General features: G+C 38.7%; 1 protein-coding gene across 1 annotated transcript in view; it reads right to left on the bottom strand.

Annotated features, from left to right (window-relative positions):
- Window positions 1-16671, bottom strand: part of WDFY4 (WDFY family member 4) — a 392110-nt gene that overhangs the window by 160004 nt on the left and 215435 nt on the right. Inside the window, exons 40-42 of the mRNA XM_036734864.1 lie at window positions 10742-10819; window positions 6598-6786; window positions 2977-3028 (exon numbers count right to left, since the gene is read on the bottom strand). Of these exons, the coding sequence (XP_036590759.1) occupies window positions 2977-3028; window positions 6598-6786; window positions 10742-10819 (319 nt within the window). The remainder of the gene's footprint in view (window positions 1-2976; window positions 3029-6597; window positions 6787-10741; window positions 10820-16671) is intronic.

Raw genomic sequence — 16671 nt, 5'->3', positions numbered from 1 at the left:
CAAGTATTTTCACATATCTATAGATATTATTATGAAATAACATGCTTCAATTGAGTGGGGGGATGGCACATGGCAGAATAGATAAAGTAGAATAATTCTGGAAGAACTCAAGAAGATTTGGGTTCAAATCTCACTTCAGATACTTCTTGGCTCTGTGACCCTGAGTAAATCCTTTAACCTTTATTAATTTTAGCTTTCCCATCTATAAAATGGGGAAAATAATATCTTGTTTAGTTCACAGAGTTGTTGTATGACTGAAATAAGTTAAAGTGAATGTAAATTATTTTCTAAACTTTAAAGCAATTCTATATAAATATTAACTATGATTACTATTTTTTTTTTACTGTTCAATGACCCATGAGTTCATCATTATAGATGGATACTCAATCCATATGTACAGATCTTGACCCTATGACACCAAAAGGATTTTGTCTCCTGAGGGTTGCCTTGCTGGCAATATTTCTTTCCTAACTTACTTAAGTTGGTCCTTGAAGAGCTATACTGAAAACCTGTCTAGCTCAGCAGAAGCTATCTGAGGTAATGTCCCTTGTTCATGGTCTTCGAGAATCCAGAGTCACTTCTGCACCATGATGAAACATCAAAATAAGACTTGAATGGAAGAAGAATTCCATAAGTTTATGTCTATAATACATTCAATGGTTCAAATTAGCCTCATTAGTCTAACTTCCATTTGGCCAAAGGTAGGAAATGGAACCCTATATGTTGAAGTTATATTAATATATTAAGATGATACAAAATAATAAAATATATTAAGCAGAACCAGAAAGGCACAGAATCTTAGAACTGGAAGAAAACTCAGAGGGCATCCAGTTCAACACAGAATCTGCTCACCACATTTTAGAAAAGCCACTGATAAGCTGGAGAGTCTCCAAAGGAAACTAATCACAAGAACAAAAGCCTGAAAACCATGCTATGAGAGGAACGGGTTAAGGAACTGAGATTTAGCTTGGATAAGAGAAAACACAGGAGCCTCCTAATAGCTGTCATCAAGTATTTTAAAAGCTGTCATGTGGAAGGGGGATTAGATAGATATATTCTTCTCCAGTGAGGGCACAGCCAGGCACAATGGGTAGATGTTGTGAAGAGGCAAATTTAGGCTTGTTGTCAGGAGAAACTTCCTATCAGAGATCTCTCCAAATGGAATGGGCTGCTTCAGCAGGGAGTAAGTCCTGAATAAAGTGCTTAAGAAAATGCTGAATAACCACTTATCAGGGATAATAATTAACCTTGATTGTCTCCCAGGTCATTTCCAAACCTAGAATTCTGTGATGGTAGGTAACCCTAAATAGAGATGACAGATATTGATAATATTTGGATGGGGTTGTATTTACCCTATAGCTGTTCATCTCCAGACTAAGCATCTCCAATAATTTCTCCCATTGTATGGGTTTTTATTAGTGTTAAATATATCACTAACTTTAAGTATGCCACAGATTTTACATACATTATCTTATTTTAACATTATAGAAGTCTTGTTATGTAGGTGCTACAGATATTACAAAACTCGTTTATCAGATAAGGAACTGAGGCTTAGAAACTGATTTGCCCATGACCACACTGATAGTAAGTGTCAGAGGAAGGATCTGAACCTATATCTTCCTGATTCTGTGTCTTATGATCATCATACTAGTCATTCTCCTCTAATCACACCCACCTTTTTCAATATGTTTCTTAAAACATGGCTTCCAAAACTGGATATCGTACTCCAGATGTGATCTGATCAATAAAATGTATCATATAGTGCCATCTCCTTGTTCTAGACACTATACATCTGATAAGATAGTATGAGAACACCACTAGGTGCAGTATCAGAAGATTTGGGCTTGAGTCCTGGCTCAGACACTTCGCAATCACTTAAGACTTGGCCACACAGCTGGGGAATGCCTGAGCAGGCTCTTGAACCCAGGTCTTACAATGATGGTGTTTAATCAAACTTAATGCTTTAGTTTGCCCCATGGAATATTTTTATGCAAAGTGTCACAATTTATTAAAATGTCCATTACTACCAATCTAGCTGCGTGCTAATATTTAAAGAGATAAATGGGGTGCAATTCAAGTATAAAAAGAATCTGTCCTTTGCTGAGGTAGAAGATTTTAGAAGTTATTTCATGGCCTGGTGCTGTGGGCATGCCCTGGATATTGAACCTGAAGTAGACCTGATTCAAAGCAAATGACAAGATGTGAGAGAACATGTAACCATGTGAATACTGCTATGATAATAAAAATAAGATACTAGCAAACAAGCTCAAAAACATTCATAGGATCACTCAATGGCAATTTGTTGAACATGACCCAAAGAGAGGGTATGTATTGGATCAAAGAAAGGCAGCATGGTGTGATGTTTAAGGCCTGATATTGGGTTCAAAAAGATCTGGATTCAAATCTTGTGACATGTTATAGTTGAATTTTAGTGCCCCAAGCAACTCTTAGTTATAGCCAAGTCACTAATATACATCAATGGATGGAGTTCCCATACCAATAAAAACATGGTTCTGGAAACTTCCCCTTCTCCTCCTCCCTCATCCAAGGACCTCTCCCTACAAAAAAAGACTCAGATGATACCTTTTGAACAATACTTTTTTATACTGGAAAGAGAGTTGTGTTTTAATGAAAATGTCATTTCTTATAAATTAATGTTCAAACTGCAGCACTTTTTCATATCTTTCTTTAAAAACAATTTTAAGCTGTATTTTGATTCACTCTCTGAATATATGTCTGGATGCTTTTGGAAAATGCTGAAATGCTCCAAGACTTGGCATCATAATTAACACACAAATTCCATCGTGGTGATCTTGGTCTGAATTCAGGAAACTAGCTTTCTAATTGTTTCTCTAGGAATAAGGTTCCATCCTAAAGGATGATGTATGAGATAATACCCTAGTTACTGCTTACAGCCTGGCAAGAGCATCTTTTATAAGCAAAAAAAATTAGCTAAGTTAATAAATCAATGAATACCTTGATTTTCAGCATTTGTTGGAGAAGTTTCATTATTTTTGGCTTGGTAAACCTAAAATGAGACCAGATAAGGGAACATTAATTATCAAGATATCCATATGAAGCATCCCTCCCTAACACACACACACACGCACACACGCACGCATGCACGCACGCATGCACACATGCACACACACTTCAATTTCCTTTGATTACACTCAAAGGGAAAGTTACAGAGGATTGTTTAAAGATAACAAGAAAATATAAATACTTATGTTCCAGAGTCCAAAAGTGGAAAAACCCACAATCTTCCAGTAAATAGGCTTTACAGAAATTATCCAAGATTATGCCAGTATAGGAATTAAATAGCATATTTAGGTCATCTAAATTTCAGTTCTATTTGTTATACTAAGAAGAAGTAGCCGGTAGAGAGAATCTGTTCCACAGAATATTGGCTGAGACACCAATGGGATCATCTTGATGTCCAGACCCCTAGCTCTGTCATTTACAGGGTAAGCAAGTTGCTTAACTTTTTTCTTCCTCCATTTCTTGAAAAAAATATTAGCTTCCACCATATGTTTCTATAAAGTGCCAAACACATGGAAATAGTGAGAAAATGGAAACTTATTTTATTATGCTTTGCAGTATTGATGAAATAAGATCAAGCTGGAGTCTTTGGAGACTAGAATTCAGTGTTCATTCCAAATAGGCAAACAAAAAACTTTCACTGGTTTAAGGACATCTGTCAAGGACAAGAATGTATAGAATTAGCTGGTTTTTCCACATGCATCCCACTGTATGATCCATTTGAATCACAATCAGAAAACTGTTAAGTCAGTATTGACATGAGTTTTGATGGGATGAAGATGCAGTTTAATAGAAATGAACTTGAAGGAACTACTCAGATAACTTTGCCATTAGGTGTTTGTATTTCATCAATATTAATGGCAAGATTTCAGAAAGTGGCCAATGGGAAGAGCATTGGATCATAGATTTAGAGCTAGGAGGTTGTCAAGGTCAACCTCTTAATTTTACACATAGGGAAACTGAGACAAAGAGAGGTTAAGTGACTTGCCATGGGTCATACAGATAGTGACTGAGGCAGGATTCTAACTCATTTTCCCAACTCTAAGTCTAATGTACTATCCAGATTATACCACTAAATTGCTGAAAAGACTAATTCAATTTGGAATCAGAAGGCCTGGGTCTGGGTTTGAATCCTGGTTCAATTAGGGCTGCATGAGCAACCTTAGACAAGGCACTTAGCTATTCTGGACCTCAGTTTCTTCATTTGTAAAATGGAGGGCTGTACTGTCCTCCTGGCTCTGAATATAAGATTCACAGTGGCTCTTCCAAACTTTTCATCCATCCTCATATCTCCTATAGGTTCTCTCCCCATTCTCTCAGTTAAGAATCTTGCTTCATTTTACAGAAAAAATTGAGGACATTCATCATGAATTGCATCTTCTCCCCTCTTCTTCATCTCCTATCACTCAGGTGCCTTCTACCTCCTTCCTCATCCCTGTCTCACATGATGAATTGGCCTTATGCCTTACCAAGGCTAACTTCTCTATTTGTCCAAGTGATTCCATTGTATTCTGCCTCCTCCAATAGATTGCCCCCTCTGCTACCCCCACTCTTTCATTGGTTTTCAATCTCTCCCTCTTTGCTGGCTCATTTCCTACTGCCTACAAAATGTCCATGTTTCCCCTATCTTGAAAAAGTCCTCACTTGATCCTTCTGTCTTTACTGACTATTTTCCTATATCTCTCCTGCTTATTGTAGCCAAACACCTCAAAAAGTCATCTACAATAGGTGCCTTCATTTTCTCTCCTCTCACTCTCTTCTTAACCTCTTACAATTTGGTTTCTGACCTTATCAATTACTCTCTCTAAAGTTACTAATGATCTCTTGGTTGCCAAAATCACTTTCTCAATCTTCATTCTCTTTGACCTCTAATGGCCTTTGAAACTGTTGGTGCCTCTGTCTTCCTCCTCCAGGATACCTCTAAACATAGGTGTCCCTTGGACTTCTGTCCTGGGCCCTTTTCTTCCTCTGCACTACTTCAATTGGTAATCTCATTGGCTCCCATGCATTTAATTGCCATCTCTATGCTGATGATTCTCAAATCTACCTTTTCTGCCCCAGTCTCTCTGTGACCTTTAATCTCACATCTCCAACTTGTTTTTCAGACATCTAGAACTGGATATCCTGTAGACATTTTAAACTCAATTTGCCCAAAACATAACTCAATATCTTTTCCCCTAAACCCTCCCTGCTTACTGTAGAGGGCAACACCATCCTCCCAGTCCCTCAGAATTACAGCCTAGGAGACTCATTCTGGTTTCCTCAGTATCTGCCACCTCCCAGATCCAAGCTGTTGCCAAGGCTTGTTGATTTCATCTTTTCAACACCTCTTGAATATGTTCCCTTCTCTCCTCTGACATTGCCATCACTAGTGTTGGTGCTCATTACTTCATGCCTAGATTACTTTAATAGCCTGTCTGCCTCAAGTCTCTTCCCTACTCCTCTTCATCATCCACTCAGATGCTAAAGTGATTTTCCTGAACTGCAGGTCTGATCATGTCAGCCACACTGCCCCCCCCCATAGGTTCCAATGGCTTCCTATCATCTTCAGGGTCAAATACAAAATTCCCACTTGGGTGTTCAAACTCCTTCATAACCTAGACTCCTTTTACTTTTTAAGTTTTCTTACACCTTACTCCCCAACACATACTCTTTGATCTAATGACATTGACCTCTTGACTATTCCATGGACAAGGCACCTCATCTCTTGGCTCCAAGCACTTTCTCTGTCTGTCTTCCATCCATGGAATTATCTTTCTCCTTCACTTCTACTGACCTCCCTGGCTTTTTTAAGTCCCAACTAAAATCCTACCTTCTACAAGAAGCCTTCCTCAACCGCTCTTAATTCTAGTGCCTTCTCTACTTTAATCACTTCCCATTTATCCTGTATATAGCTTGCTTTACATATATTGATTTACTTGTTATCTCCCCATTAGATTGTGAGCTCCTTGAGGGCAAAGATTGTCTTTCACTTCTTTTCCTGTCCCAGCATGTAGCTAAGTGCCAAGTGTATAAGTATGCATTTAATAAATGTTGATTTATCCCATGGTTGGTGAATGCTTTAAAGTCTTCTTGCCTTAACAGGTGGTATCCATGAGCTTCTGTGGTTCAAAAAATATCATTCATGGCCTCATGGACAACTCTCTGGTAATTGGCTCCTCCTAACTTGCCTAGATTAGTTCTTTGACAATAGATACAGTCCTTCACTGTGTCTAAACTTGCAGCCTTTCAGCTTAGTAAGACATAGCAGAGATGAAAACCCAGTAGTTCAAAGGGGACTATCACCAGAGGGTTGGCCATAAGGTCATGAGTGATTCCTCTTTAAACCACAGAACATCATGAATACTTTTTGACTAGGAATTGAGAAGACCTGTTTGAATCCTGCATCAGTCACTATCTGTGTGACCCATGGCAAGTGACTTAAACTCTCTTGGTCTCCTTTTCCCTGTCAAATTAAGGGGTTGGACTTGATGGCCTCTAACATCCCTTGCATCTCTAAATCTATGATACATATGCATGCACATACACATACACACACACTACCATGTTACTTACAGTTTTCAGGGACTCCCCAGCAAATTTTCTTCGTATTCTTTTCCTCATGCGGGCTGGTCCTTCACGCCAGTCAAGAGACCACTGGGAGCAAGACCCTGACTTTTGCCCCCACAAACCCAACTCATTGAAAAGTTGATCTTTCATTTTTGTCCATTCTCTTGCTGCCTTGCTGTAGACACATTTCTGTCTCTGAAATAGAATAATATCCATCATTTAAAGATCTAGTTCTTTCCCTTTGGGCAATGCAATGAATCTGAAAATAATTTTATAGTCACAACAACAACAACAACAGCTAACATGTATATGATAATTTAATATTGAAAAATAGTGTGCATATAGTATTATGGACAAATGCACCAGTGCCTCCTCAGTATTTGTAAATATTTGAACTATGGATAAGATGGGAAAAAGGCAAATACAGACCACAGAATCTGAGTGTGATAAAGATCTTTGAGGATGTCTAGTCCAAACACTTCTTGAAATATTCATTCCTTTTATATATCCTCAGCAAGTTGTTATTTAACTTCTTTTTGAACATTTAGTGACATAGAACTCACTGTCTCCTTGTATCGTCCATTCCATTTTTAATAGACCTAATGACTTGGGCCATTTGAGGCAGGATTCAAGCCTAGACCTCCTGATATCAAGCCCAGACATCTTTCCATTATTCTATATTACTAGAAGTACATTGTTTCTAAAACAAAAAGAGAGGTTATTATTACATTCTAGTAGATAATGGTCAGACTACATTTGGAGTACTGTGTCCATGATCAGGTGCCACATCTTAAGAAAGACAGTGAAAAACATAGATGTATTTGGAGAAGAATAACCAGAATGGTGAGTATATAATGCCCAAGAGTTACTAAGGCATGGTTTTAGCAGCTGAATGACCCTATGAAAATCAATTAGCCTCTTAAAGTCTCCATTTCATGGCTGATTGCTTCTTTATCTAATCCCATGCACTTTTTTTGGAAATTCACAACTGCATACGTACTCCTCACTTCTTTTCTTTTTATAGCTTGGAACCTTCAGTTCCTGAATGGAAGTTGAGAGATAAGAGATTGCTTGAATATCTTTGGAGGTTATGATCACATGAACTAAACGAAAGACAAACTTTAGTTTTGACTGTATTGTGTATGGAAAAAAAGGATAAAGAAGCACACATTCCACGTTACAAGGAAGTGAAGAATCTGTATTCTGTCTATCTCCAGGCTGATAGCATTTTCATCTGCTTTCGTTTTAAAATCAAAATCATCTATTCTAAATATTTAAAGATCTGGAATGTATCCACAAGGGCCATCCTAAATATGTTGATTTTCTCAAAAATAATTGAATGGACAAGCAAAACTTCCATAATAGATTCTATTTCATAAGCTGGGCTCCTCAGGAGTGACACAGGTTCATGAACCTTCTGTTGAACAGAAGCCAAGCATGAAGTTGAGTAGTGCTAATGCACAGTCTATTCTTCCACAGAATAGCTTTCAGTGGGTACTTGGAGTTGTATCATTTGGTTTTGTTGGTTCCCAGTAGGTTTTTAGCCTCAGCTGCATCCCATTAGCCTGCAGAATCTCAGAAACTGGCAGGGAAGACCAGCCAAATTCCAACTTCAAAAACCTGTAATTTCATTGGTGTGAGGATTCCTGCCACTGATGCAGATCACAATCCCTCTTTGACTTGGTTGATGGTCAGTAACTGCTATGACTGAAAAACTAATCAGCTTGAGTCTAAACTGCTGAGAAACCTCATCACCCTGAGCAAAGCAGATGAACTACTCTTTGCTGGTACTCAAAGCCTTTCCAGCTTGGTAGGACCTGTCTGACCTGACACTTAAAGGGATAGCCTTTGAGAACCCAGGTCACCTTCATGCCCCCATGATGAGGCATTAGAGTAGAACTATAGGGGAGAAGCTCCAGCTTCTTACCCCCCAAAACTGTCAAAGTTCTTCCAATCAATGCACCTGAACTTTGAAAAGGGTCACAGGAGGTTAAAAAGACACAGCTGGATTTTTAGATCCTAGGTCAGATCTGTAACTTTGGCAGTTTAGGGGAATAAAAAATATACTATCCCCTAAAAATTAAGCATAAAAGATGATATCACTTTAATAATGATCTTGGAACTTCACAAAGTATCGTTGATTCTACCAATTCCCTTTTCATTTGGACTGTAACTCAATTTAGTCCAAGTATATTCACCATAGCTAATTCAAATAAAAGAAAAATACTTACCAAGGGCTTGTGCAAAGGACTGTGCAACAGGGTATCTTGGGTAACAAAGTGAATGTAAACTGAGAAAATTATGTATCCTGAGCTATTTTTCAGACATGTATTGGTAGCCAAGGCATCATAAACTCACATAGAAAAGCTGCCTAACAAATTACAAAGACTGAAATACTTTGTCTTTCCTCAAAGAGGAGCAAAAAGAGAAGCTTTATTCTCAGCCTTCCTAGAAATTTCTACATTGTGCCCTTTGAAGATGAAACAAGAGCATGATGCTAGTTATGATGTACCAAACAAGCTATCTTGCCATGTCATCTTGAAGTCACCCCATATGGTGAATTATATGAAACTACTAGGACAGGTGGCTTTGCAAAGGTAAAGCTTTCTCACTATAGTCTCCCTGAAGAAAGGCAGCTACAAACATCATGGTAATGAATGCTCAGAAGGATGATTTGCCTTATTTAAAAATAGAGATTGATGCTGAAAAGAAATCATGTCACCCTTATATACTTCGGTACTGCAAAGATCTGTCATTTCAGTAGTCTGATTAATCTTCCTACACAGATCTTATGACTTAGTAGTAAGCCTTCCTGAGGAGATATGGATCAATAAATTTAAAAAAACCCTTCAACTGGAGGTCCTATAGGCACATCATTTCAACGTGTCCAACACAGAGCTCATTGCCTTTCCTTAAAACCTTACTTTTTCCTTAACTTCCTCATTTCATCCTTTCAGTCACTGAATTTTGTAAGCTCATCATTCTGGTTGATTTCTTCTAGACTATTTCCAGTTCCAGTCTGTCTCTTTTGATATATTGAGACCTCAAATAGATAGAAGACTCAATCTCGGGTCAGGCCAATACAGGTAACTGAGGAAGGCCTGCTTCCTAGATCTTGCATGGCATCATACCATTAATACAACTTCACATGTCAGCCTTTCTGGTGATGGTAGAAGGCTATACCTCCTCTTCACCTGGCGCAACATTCACATCTCATTGGGGCAGACTGGTGTAGTAGAAAGAGCAATTGATTGGAAGTCAACAGACTTAAATTCAAGCCTTGACTATGATGAATTTAATCTGATTTAGCAAATACTTCACATCTACTATGTTCAGAACATTACGCTAGATACTAGATGAGACATAAGGATAAAGAATATACCGTCCCTGCTCTCAGGGGCTTACAGTCTATCAGAGGATATTTGACATAAATGCAACTAGTTAAATACAAAAAGATACATTAGCTAAGTGCTGTGAGGTATGGGAAAGGAAAGATGTTTGGGGATATGGGAGTAAGTCTCAGGATCTTTAGGTGAAAAATAAAGGAGTTGGGCTAGAAAAACTTTAACTCCCTTTCTATCTCTAAATTTTTTGATTCTATAATTTAGTATCAACCTTTCAAAATAAAATTAGCCATTCCTAGAGGAAGTGTGATACAGCCAAGAGGGCAATGGATTTGGAGTCAGAAAGATCTTGGTTCACCTCCTGGCTCTGTTACTTACTACTTCTATGACTCTGGGGAAGCCACCCAATCATCCTTGGTCTCAATTTTCTCAACTGTAAAATGAAGGGACCTTGGATTCAATGACTCTTGGCAAGTCTTTTCAATTCTAGATAGATCATCTCTTGAACATTAAGTCAAAGGGGTTGGCTATAACTTTAGTGCTTTCCCTCTTAGATTACTTCCCATTTATACTATATTTATTTTGTTTGTACACGGTTGTTTGTATGCTATCCCCTCCATTAAACTGACCTCTTTGAGGACGGGGACTTTATTTTTGCCTTTTTTGTACACTCACTGCTTAGCACAGTGCCTGGCATATAGTTAGCATTTAATAAATATTTGTTGGCTGATTTACTGACTGATTTACTGAAGTTTTGAGAATAAATTTCAATAGGAAATTTGGAGAAAAAAAGTTTTGTTACTTACCTGGACATAATCTTTGTATAAAGATGCATAGAGCTCCTGGCCTCGTCTTCTGTACTCCTCCATAGAAGACACAAAATCCTATGGAACAAAGGAGAACGAATCTTAATATTCAATTACAACAAAGATGAATCGAAAAAACTCTATCGTTTTAAATTTGGTGAGGCATGAAACCTGTGATTTCAATTGGTATAAGGAGCTCCTGGTAAGAAATGTTTCTGTCAATGCTGGTCAGTATCTTAGAGGGTTCCATGGAACACCGAGCACAATTAAAGTGTCACAGGTAGGGTTTGAATCCAAGTCAGAGGACAACTCATAGAAGAATTACTATTACTTGGTCAAGAACAGCCTAGTCCCTGGAAGCACTGAAAAAGGAAATAAATGTGAAGACCAAAATCTGACTAATTTTAAAGACTGGAAGCTCCACTTTGTCCTAATATGAAGCTGACATTGAAAAACCAACAAGGTTACTAGACTTTTTAATCAGGAGAATATGGTCGGTATAATGAATAATATTTAGGTTTTATTTTAATTTGTACATTTTGTTTTCCTCGTACCTTCTACTCACCATCCCAGACCCCTCCCTTGTAATAAAGAAAAAAAGTTAAGGAAAACCGACCAATCCAGGGATCACATCAGACAGCATATGGAACACTGTACAGTAAGGGGGTGTGTTGGGAAATGTTTAATGACCACCTCTCAAAAAAAGCATGCATGAAATACTTTTAAGTTTAATCTGCATCACCATTTTTATCATTTTCTTAAGTCTAGACAATCGACAAAATAAACAAAAAAAGCAAACATTTGGAGCATTTGTTGATTTCTGAGTTACAAATGCTCACATTGAAATTTTAACAATTGGCTCTCCTGAGTGGATTCCAACTGGCACTAGCACACTCCTGTGTATATTGTTAGTCTTTCTCTGCTCTCTGCTTAGCGGAGGAAACCTTTTCATTGGCATGGTGTACTCGAAAGAATACTGAACTTGGAATCACCAAGCCTGTGTTTGAATTCTAGATCTAGAATATACTCTCTGTGTGAACTTGGCCAACCTGTTCAACTTATGTGAGCTTATTTCCTTATTAATACATAATAAATAAAAGTATTAGTAACCTAAAATTAGAGGGTTAGACTACATCATCTCAGAGTCCCTTTCATCTTTAGATCCTTTATCCTATAGTTCATTCTCCGATACTACCAAGAATGCTTTGTTTTGTTTTGTTTTTTCTAGATTTTAGCCAGTCCCCTGACACAATCTCTCACGCTGCTCTTCAGAAAATAGGGAGATGTGGGCTAGATGATAACATAATTAAGTTGATCTCTATGTGTGTCCATATGGATGAACCCTAAGAGAAGTCATCAATGATTCAATGTCATTTTGATAGATCTCCAAAGCAGGAGGCCTGTGCTTGGCTCCATGCTTTGAGACGTATAGAAAGCAGAATGAGACAGCTAACGTGGCAGATGATAGTCAAAAGGCCCTTGTAATGTAATTTGGCAGAACGAGTGAGTGTCCAGTAATGGATGGTACAGTTTAGGAAAGGCATTGAAGGTAACTGAGATGGTGAAAGGCCATGAGTTTATGCCAAATGGAAATTGATTGAGGGAACTAGGAATGGTTAGCCTGAGGAAGAGATGACTTAGCAGGAACAAAAACTGTCTTCAAGTATTTGAAGGGTTATTGCATGGACCTTAAAAGTCAAAATTAGGAAGAAATGGTAGAAGGTACAAAGAGGAAAACCTAGGCTTGATCAACAATTGTTCAGTTGTTTTCAGTCATGTCCAACTCTGCAGTGCTTTGCTGTTTCTTTCTCCAGCTCATTTTACAGCTGAGGAAACTGAGGCAAACAGGGTTATGTGACTTGCCTAGGGTCACACAGCTAGTAAGTGTCTGAGGGCAAATTTGAACTCAGATCTTCCTGACTCCAAGCCCATTGCACCCCCTAGCTGCCCTATTAACAATTAAAAACACTTAAACCTGAGATGGACTGCCTAGGAAATGGTAAGTTCATTGCCTTTGAAGGTCTTCCAAGTTAAAGCTGGAAAGCCGGTGGGCAGTTATGCTTTATAGAAGTAATTCAGATACAGATTAGATTAGATGGTCTGTGAGATCCCTTCTCATTTGGCTATTCCACTACGTCTGTTTTTCTATCACAATAAGAGAGTCCAACTCAAGACAGCTGCTGCACTTTCAAAACAGGCAAAATCTGAGTGTGTGCCTGTGTGTCTGTGTCTGTGTGTGGGTGTGTGTGCACGCGGGTGAGTGTGGCTGTGCCCTCATGTATGCGTGTGTTTCAAGGACAAAGGCACATCTGTTTTGATATCATCACATAGAGCCGATTTCGGAAGATAGGAGAATAATGCATTTGCGTGCCGCATTTAAGCGAAGCCATTCTTGCTTAGCAAATGAGGGAGCAGAAAATGACTCGGGAACTCGTGGAATAGAACCGAGGCCCCCAAAGATTATTCAGTGTTATAGCTGTCCTGGTGCGAAGTGAGAGAACAACAGATTGGGTCCTATTCTTGAAGTCCATCGCTCCCAAATTGGCTCCTGGGCTCTCCTGGGGTAGTGTTTGGTCTCGAGATCGTGCTTTTTTTCTCGCGCTGGGCTGAGTGAATGCCTGAGAGTCGAGGCACTGATCCGAATCTGGCTATTGAGTCCCAGACGGCCATTCTCAACGACATGGATCAGATGGGTAACCTTTAAATGCACTGACTCTAAGCTGGGTGGGCAGTGATTCTTCAAAGTAAAATTGCTTCACCGAGGCTGGCACTGTGCTATAATTAAGTTAACATACAAGGTCTATGTGGTGCCGATTGCAGCTGGAAAGCAGCCAGTTTCACCCTCCCCCACTGAGAAGCCCCATTTATTGGCATTTCCCCGCAGGAAGCCCCTGCTTTATGCTGATGACAGTCATTACATTTTGTTTGTTTAAAGCATCATTAAGCCTGTAATCACAGTTGTGGCCTCACAAAACTATTCCATAATTCATATCAAACTCCCATAAAGGCTGACCTAGAAAGCAGTAAGCCGATAGTGGGCCCATGCGTAAGACCTGCCTTCTGTTAAAAAGTATACCAGAGTCACAGAAATAAGTTCCAAACCTGCTGAATGGAGCACTAACCTAATTTGGGGGTGGGGGAAGGCGGATGTAAAATTATGGACGCAAAAAATCTCACTACACGTGCTTGAAATGTAAATGGAGGCTTTAGGGATAAAGTAGGAGGTCTTTGCTTACATTCTCCTTTCACTGACTGTTAGAAGTCCTTCCCTTGTACCATTGTGGAAATGGATGGGACATTCAGAATAACTAAAGCCCTACACCTGGGTTCAAGAAATGGCCTGCGTAAGGACAAAGTGGGAGAGGCACGGCTAGACAACAGTTCATGTGAAACAGACTTCCTGAAAGGAGAGAGGAGGAAATCTCTGTGCTATGACAGCCAAAAAATAAGTGCTACTGTGGGTTCAGTTTCCAGCTCTGGGACTATCTTCCTGTACGCCCTTGGGCATATCATTCAAGTTCTTTGGGCCTCAGTTTCCTCATCTTTAAATTGTAGAGGTTGGACTCCATGACTTCTCAGGTACATTTCAGCTTGAAATCTGTGATCCTATGAACTTAGGCTGCCTCAAGAAGCATGGAGTGCATAACAAAGGAGGTGATAATCCTCATCTATTTTGTCTTCATCTGGTCCCACTTAGAATATCATGTTAATTTTAGGGTGCCACACTTTAGGAAGCATACTAACAAATGTGCCCAGGTAAAGGTGCTTAGGATGGTGAGGGGTTTTGAAGCCATATTAAGTAAGAGACAGTTTAAGGAACTGGTGCTACTTTGTCTCAAAAAGAAACTTACAGGGGACATGATCTTTGTCTTGAAGTGGTTCAAATGCAATCTTGTGAAAAAGGAATTAAAATTATACTACTATGCTCCAGAAGTCAGAGCTATAACCAATGACTGGAACTTTCTTCATCAGGAAAAGGAGAGGACTGAGCTAGGTGACCCATAAGGTTCCTTGTCTCCTTTCCTATTTTCTTTGGCTGAATGCAGGATAATCTGCCTAACAATTATAACCATTCGGAATTGGGTTTAACTACTTTGAGAGACAGAGATTTCTCTATTTCCACCTCTTCAAATAAAAATCGAATAGTTATTGGTTGGGGATGGTTTGAAGGGGATTTTTGCTTCAGGAATGATTTGGACAATATGGTCCCTGAGGTTATCCTCAAGTTATTTAAACACTAAGATTTTATGATACAATCCAGGAAGGATGATGTCCTTCAACAGAGGTTCCTGTCTCCAGCCTTACCCCTTATCCCTTATGCAGCTATGTTTTGGGGTAAGTTCTAAAGGCCATTCAAGCTAAGATTGGATGGATCAAAATAGGTACAAAAAATGGAAAATGGCTGCAGAATCTTCTAGTTGAAGTTTCTGATAGTGTGTCTTTGAGGCCCTTCCTGCCTCTACTCCCTCAAGAATCTATCTGTGAATAAGTGAACAGCTCACTTTTAACAGTGCTCCCCATTCTCATTCCCAGTAGGGGGGGAATCATTACAAGTTCAGTTAACCAAACTCTTACATCATGTTCCTCAGAACTAAGATCTAATTGTTTGACTAACAAGTCAAAGTTCTTTCCCAATATACACTCTCTCCTTACTTCCATTTCTTAGAATTCCTAGCTTCCTACAAGGTTTAGCTTAAGTGCCACCTGTTAGAAACAAGGTCTTTTGGTTTCCTCCTAGTATTTAGGGAACTCTCCCTTCCCCCATATTACATGAAATTTGAATACAAATTGTTTTTCCCCAATATCCCTACACATATACATACACATGCTCATAAACATGCTTATGGTCTCCTTTAAGTAACAGATTTTTTTTTTGTTTTTTTAACTTTGTATCTCCAATGACAAGAACAGTGCCTTGTATATGGAAGGTATTTAATAAATGCTTGTCAGGTGTTGGATAATGTTGTGTAAAAAAGATTATTGAATTCAGACTTAGAAGTCTTAGTCTGAGACTGATCCAAGATGTTTAAGTAAGAAATGTAAGAGACCCAGACTGCTCACAAACACCACAAAAATAACAAATAGAAACACTATTAAAGAGAATTTTTAAATGACTTTAACAAAACACACACACACACACACACGAGATTTTTTTAAAAAATGAACCAAACAAAAAAAGCAAATTGAAACGAGCTGATATAATTTTTAAAATATTGTAAAACAACTAAATAAGTTAAAGCACTAGAAACAAGAGAGATTGGGGGGGAAGGGGAGAATCAAGCAATATAACTGACACAGATATATTGTAAATTGATAACTAAAATATTCAAAGTATAACATCCCTTTCAGGGATACTTCCACAACTCACACCTGTAATGGTGGGTTGGGTCCTAAGATGACATCTGGAGTAAGCCTGAAGTCTTGGATTTCTATTACCTTGTTCATGAGCCCCCCATTAGTGTCCTTCCCATTAATTATCATTTGGTAGTCTAAATTAGGTTTTAGAAATGGTATTTACTAAAATGCTTTGTACAGTAAGAATAATTGTTACAAAAACACTTCCCCAAATCCTAGGTCACCCTCTCCTCTTTCACACAAGGTCCATGGGGAGAATGGGCTTGAACTCAAAGCCAAATGGCAGTGAGGGATAATCATAAAGAAAAAAAATATGGCAAAGGAGTTTCTTATAGCTCCTCATTACTGTAAGTGCTTTTCTCCACTTGTAGACTCCTCATAAAGTTCTCCTTGTTATGTAGTTCTATATGGGCTCTCGGAATAAGTTCCTTTGAAGAGTTCAGAGTCCACACTTTTCTTTTGTAAATGGTCCATCAAGCTGCTTCATCTCTCAGGTCACTATGTTTATGCATAGAGTAGCCCCAATCCAAAGGGCAACACTCTCTGCTACCACAAGGATGTATGCCTCCTACTTG

The sequence above is a fragment of the Trichosurus vulpecula genome, chromosome 8 (genome assembly GCF_011100635.1).
Source record: "Trichosurus vulpecula isolate mTriVul1 chromosome 8, mTriVul1.pri, whole genome shotgun sequence".
Lineage (NCBI taxonomy): Eukaryota > Metazoa > Chordata > Mammalia > Diprotodontia > Phalangeridae > Trichosurus > Trichosurus vulpecula.
Note: the sequence above shows the minus strand (reverse complement) of the source record. Positions and strands in the feature narration are given on the sequence as shown.